General features: G+C 40.8%; 1 protein-coding gene across 1 annotated transcript; it reads right to left on the minus strand.

Annotated features, from left to right (window-relative positions):
* Window positions 1-4,394: 4,394 nt before the first annotated feature.
* LOC137561813 (olfactory receptor 1468-like) lies at window positions 4,395-5,336 on the minus strand. The gene has a single exon (XM_068273170.1). The coding sequence runs from the start codon at window positions 5,334-5,336 to the stop codon at window positions 4,395-4,397; it is 942 nt and encodes a 313-aa protein (XP_068129271.1).
* Between the last annotated feature and the right edge of the window lie 683 nt (window positions 5,337-6,019).

The raw sequence follows: 6,019 nt of genomic DNA on the forward strand, positions 1-6,019 counted from the left end.
GGACATAGGTGAACACAGGGGGGCAAAAGTACATGAAAGACATAAGGGGGGGGGCATAATAATTAGGGGAAAAGGTCCATAACACGCCCCTGTACCATGGACGCACCAGGTTTAGTATATTTTTATTTTTCCTGGGTTTTTGTCCTCTAAACCTAGGTGCGTCTTATAGTCCGGAGCGTCTTATAGTCCGAAAAATACGGTATGTTTTTTTCCAGAGTAAAATGAGCCATAAATTACTTTTCTCCTATGTTGCTGTCACTTTCAGTAGGCAGTAGAAATCTAACAGTAGCGACAGGTTTTGGACTAGTCCATCTCTTCATAGGGGATTCTTAGCAAGGCTTTTATTCTTTATAAAGATATTTCCTAAAAAGGATTTAAACAATGATGCTGGCCAGCCTTCCCTGCTCGCTACACAGTTTTTTGGAAGTTGGACAGAGCAACTGCCATTTACTAAGTGCTTTAGAAAATAAATAAATCCCTGAGAATCCCCTATGAAGAGATGGACTAGTCCAAAACCTGTCGCTTCTGTCAGATTTCTACTACCTACTGTAAGTGACAGCAACATAGGAGAAAAGTAATTTATGGCTCATTTTACTCTGGATAAAACATACTTCTTATTTGTATATGTTTGCACATATTTTAAATTTTACAATTTTTCGCAATAGTGCCCCTTTATGGAGCACAGGCCCTTTAGTAGTCAGTGCCAAACAGTTGCATACTGGGGGTTCTTTTTATCTATAATACATTCCTCCTCTTTACTTTATTTCCCTTCCTAGCTGCTTATCTGAAACCTGATCCCCTGCTCACTTGTGTTTACAAGCAAGGCTGAGGTGACTCAGCGATTGGAGAAGAAAAGAAAAAAAAAATTAAGGGAAGAATGACATCAGTATTTAGCCTCAGCTGTGGGCAAAAGACATGGCCCCCATCAGGAACAGAATTCTCTTCATTTACTATATAAAATTCACTGAAATCAAAACATGGACAGTACAATACATGTGTTATGTAAGTAGATCAAGTATTTATCGACTTATATACAGTATGTGTTTTCCCCCTGGCATAGTATGGCTAATCCTACTGCTTTAAGAAAATAAAGCTGAAGTAGAACTGTATCCTGCAACATGACAATGACCCAAAACATATCAGTAAATCCACCAAGGACTGGCTAAAAACTAACAGATGGAGAGTCCTGGGGTGGCTGAGTCAAAGGCCAGAACTTAATCTTCCTGAGATGCTGTGGGGTGACTTGAAGTGAAGCTGAAAGGATTCTGCATTTCAAGAGAATCTGTACTCTAAAATTCTTACAATAAAACGCATACCATTCTATTCATTATGTTCTCCTGGGCCCCTCTGTGCTGTTTCTGCCACTCTCTGCTGCAATCCTGGCTTGTAATTGCCAGTTTTAGGCAGTAAGGAGACAAAAAATAGAGACGGGAGCCCCCAATAGTGTATTACTGACAATGAGTGATGATATTAAGTAGTTGAGAGATATATACTCACAAATATGGGTTGCCGAAGTACGGGCAACCACTTTTAACGCATATGGGGATGTTAAACCTGTCCCCACTCAGGTTTAAGAAGTCGCTCTCTGTAGTAGGAAAAAAGAGTGGGTGTCCACACCCATCCACCAGGTGGATAACAATATGTAGAAGTAACAGAGGCGCCAACAGGATAAAAGGAGAACTGTATATTAAAAACGATAAAACATGGGGGGCAAGGGTGGACTTACCTCCCCGGTATCAAAACACAACCAATGAGGTCAAATTGCAAAAGACATTTAATCTGACTCCGAGACAAAGAATTGCAACGCGTTTCACGGGTCCGCAGCCCGCTTCCTCAGGCAAAATTACAAAAACAAGGAGTAGCTCAGAAGTTGTGCAGTGTTAGCCCAGCGCCTCTGTTTTATCGTTTTTAATATACAGTTCTCCTTTTATCCTGTTGGCGCCTCTGTTACTTCTACAGTTTTAGGCAGTGTTTACAAACAAAAGACATGGCTGCTAAAAGCTTGTGATAGGCTCAAGTAAGCAGAGTGTGTGAGTCACACAGAGCCTGCAGGGGGCCTGGAGAGGGTGTGTATAGCTTCTATCCAATCACAAGCAGCACAGCACATTCCAGCCAGACTGCCTGAGCCCGACAGACCCGACAGAGGAGAGAAGATTAGATCATATAACAGAGATAACACAGCCACTGGGCAAGTATAAAACGCTGCAGTAAGCCAGACCACATTAGAACAGGCATAGGAACTTACATAATAGAAGAAAGAAGGATGAAAATTTTGTTACAGAGTCTTGTTACAGAGTCTCTTTAAAAGTGGGGCAAACTTTCCCCAGACTGGTGTCAGAGACTGTTATATAGCTACAAGTGCCTCACTGCAGTTATTCCAGCCAGTGGAAGTAACGCTAGCTATCAGGGGGTGGAGTGTCCCTTGCTGAGAATACACATTTTTTATAGTTATCTTTTGTTTAAAAAGTAAATCAAGGTTAAAGAGACCCTGTAATAAAAAACAAACAAACATCTGGGGATACTTACCTTTGGAGATATTTACCTACTGCAATCCTGCGCAGGCGCACTAGTGGCTTTTCGTTCGGGGTAAGGCAGAAATAGCCGAGTCTGACTGTATCTGCTCTACTGCGCAGGTGCAAAGGACTCACACCTGCGCAGTAGAGGGAATATCATTGGGCTTGGCTATTTTTGACTTAGACTAACGAAGAGCCACTTGTGCGCCTGCGCAGGATCGCGGTAGATAAATACTTACCTCACCGCGGTTCTAGGGGTCACAGCGCTGGATTGTCGGGAAACCAGAGACTGGGGGAAACCTCGTTAGGGTCCAGAGGCGCTTGGCCCAGATATAGACCTGCTATTGTGTTCTCCAAAATTGATTGCCTGATGAAGCGGGATAGTTACCCGTGAAACGCGTTGCACACTTGGAGAATTCCCAATAAATATTACTGTTATTATAATAACGGCTCATTGTCCAGTCATTGTTTACCTGAGGGCGGTGAGTCCACCTGCTTCCCTCCTTTTAAGCGGATTTTAATTATTTTATCCTTGCTGGTGCCTCTGTTATACCTGTTTTATTATAGAGCTAGTCCACCCTTGGTGTAGGGGTGTATTCCCATTTTATTTTGCCTACAGAGAGCTACTTTTTATTACCTGAGTGGGGTCAGGTTATAATTCTCCCCACCTGCCTGGTCAGTGGTTGCCTGTGCGGCGACCCATATTTGTGAGTATAATACCGATCACCTATACACTCCATCTTGTTTACTTGACATACTACACCATATTCGGCTCTCGGTTTCATTTCTGTTTTTTAAGCCACATCCAAATGATCATGAATGAAACTGGCCTCTGTTATGGTAGTGTGTGGAAAACGATTTATGATAGACTGCACATGTCTAAGGTGTTTGCATGCTGGGTTCCACATCTGCTAACCCCTTTCCAGAAACAAACATGGCATGACCTTCCAAGATAGATGTTGACAAGCAGTTGGTACAGGATATAGAGGATTTTTTTTGGTCGAGCACCATTATCCTTCAAATACAGGAACTTTATCCCACTGTGAGCCTCAATCTTTTCCATCTCACACTTTAGTCACTTTTGGCTCAATCTGTAAAAGAAATGATACAACGAGCTGGTCTTCTCAATCTCAGTGTTTGGTATATTGATGACATTTTGTCGGTGTCATCATTAGTCCCTAATAACTCCTGGGTAATAATTAAAACTAATGCAATGTTACCCTCATCTCCTTTTTCGGCGCATTGGAGGTAAAGCCACTTTTTATATGGCACCCCTTCTGATAAAGCTACGTTGACTGTCATTGTGATGGTGATGATCACTGCATTCATCACAGGGAGTTCTGAGATCACCAGGGATCCCATAGTTTGGCCTATTTAGTTTTGTAAATCTGTAATCAGAACTTCTTCCTGATCCGAGACATGGGGCTTGATTCACAAAGCAGTACTAACAGTTAGCATGCTGGTGAAAAGCCCTTTATCACGCCTAAACTCAGTTTAGGCGTGATAAGTTTAGGTGTGATAAGTTTAGCCGTGATAAGTTTAGGTGTGATAAGTTAAGGTGTGATAAGTTTAGGCGTGATAACTAGCACCAACTGGGTTAGCACCGCAGTGCACAGCTGATCAAAAGTTTTGCGCTAGCAAAGTCTGGTGCACTTCGCAAAGAGTTTAATGGCACTGCTTTGCATGCGGGACTTTGCGCGCGATCTAAACTTATCTAAACTTATCACGCCTAAACTTATCACGCCTAAACTTATCACGCCTAAATTGGCTTTTCACCAGCATGGTGCAATTTTTATCACGCCTAAAGTCTCTAACTGGGTTAGCATCGCTTTGTGAATCGAGTCCACAGTATATGAGTTCTTATCTCTAGCAAAATCTTCCCTAAACGCTAACATTTTTCAGAGCTTTCTTAATGTCTTTATTCCTCAAACTATATATACAAGGGTTTAAGAAAGGAGTAAACACTGTGTACAACATAGACATTATTTTTCTGCCCATCTGTGAGTGGCCTTCATTTGGAATTATGTAAATGGCAATTAGACTCCCATAAAATTGACACACAACAGTCAGATGAGAGCTACAAGTAGAAAAGCTCTTCTGTCTTCCTGAGATGGATGAGATCTTTAGTATGGTCCAAACAATTCCCATATAAGAAACCACAATAAACAAGAATGGTAAGACTACTGCAGGCACACCCAACATGACTACTACTATTTTCATGCTGGACACGTCTGAACAAGAAAGTTCGATCAAAGGAACAACATCGCAGAAGAAATGGTCAATGGTGTTTGGGCCACAGAACTGTAGTTGGCAGATGTAAAATGTCATAATGGTTGTTACAATGAAGCTCAGTAGCCAAGATAGAGCAACTAATGTGATGCAAAGCCATGGGGTCATGATTGAGATGTAATGGAGAGGAGAACAGATGGCCACATATCGATCATAGGACATCACCATCAGAAGAAAACATTCCGATGCTTCTGAGACACTAAAGAAGTAATATTGAGTGACACAGCCTGAAAATGATATTGAACTGTTGCCGTGAAGTACAATGTGTAGCAGGTTAGGGGAAATATTTGTGCCCATCATAACGTCAGTGATGGAGAGTTGGGTGAGGAAGAAGTACATGGGGGAGTGGAGGGTCTTGCTGATGGACACCAGAGTGATGATCAGGAGGTTTCCACACAGCGTCCCACAATAGATCAGTAGAAGAAAGATGAAGAACCATAGAGTAAACCTGCCCATGTCACGGAATCCCAGGAGAAATATTGAGGTGACATTGCTCTGATATGGGCCATGTGTGTCAGAGGGCAAAACCAGCATCTTTTAACAATATAGCGTCATCCAAGACAACATGGCATCTTTATGAGACAAATTATGGTAGTCATGGGTAACCTCCAGTTCAGTTTACTTCTAGAATAGATAGATAGCCAAAAAATAGCAGCAATGAGCAAAAATACCAGATGTTCTTTTCACATTCATTTTTGTGAAATTAATATAAAATTAAACTTTTGAGCGAAGATGCCTTTGAAAATCATCTTGTAAAATACGTTAATGATTTTTTTCCAGTTTTAGTGATTTTTCACTTTAGAAGGTGAGATTTTACTCGTTTGTGTTTGCTATTTTTGCTTTAAAAGGTAATTTGCTCTTTGTTGGCAATTTAGGTGAAAATTTGGTCAATTTTGGCGATTTTTTTTTTTGCGAAAATTGACATTGCCAAAATACAATACAAAGTCGAAACTAGTATTTTCAATGATAAAATGACTGTTGCAAAAATTTGCAAGTTAGTTAGTTAGTTAGACAGACTAAATCACAACAAATGATCAGCAAATGGAAGTATAAATTAAACTGTGTACTGCAAACTGAAAGAAAAAAAGCAGCATGTCTGTTTTCTAATTTCTTTTCCTTATCAGATTAGAAATCTGGATTAGCACACATTTTTCTACTAATACATTTTGGTTGTTATTGCTGTTTCGTATATTGAGCATGGAAAATCATATATGCAG

Source organism: Hyperolius riggenbachi, chromosome 3 (assembly GCF_040937935.1).
Source record: "Hyperolius riggenbachi isolate aHypRig1 chromosome 3, aHypRig1.pri, whole genome shotgun sequence".
Classification (NCBI taxonomy): domain Eukaryota; kingdom Metazoa; phylum Chordata; class Amphibia; order Anura; family Hyperoliidae; genus Hyperolius; species Hyperolius riggenbachi.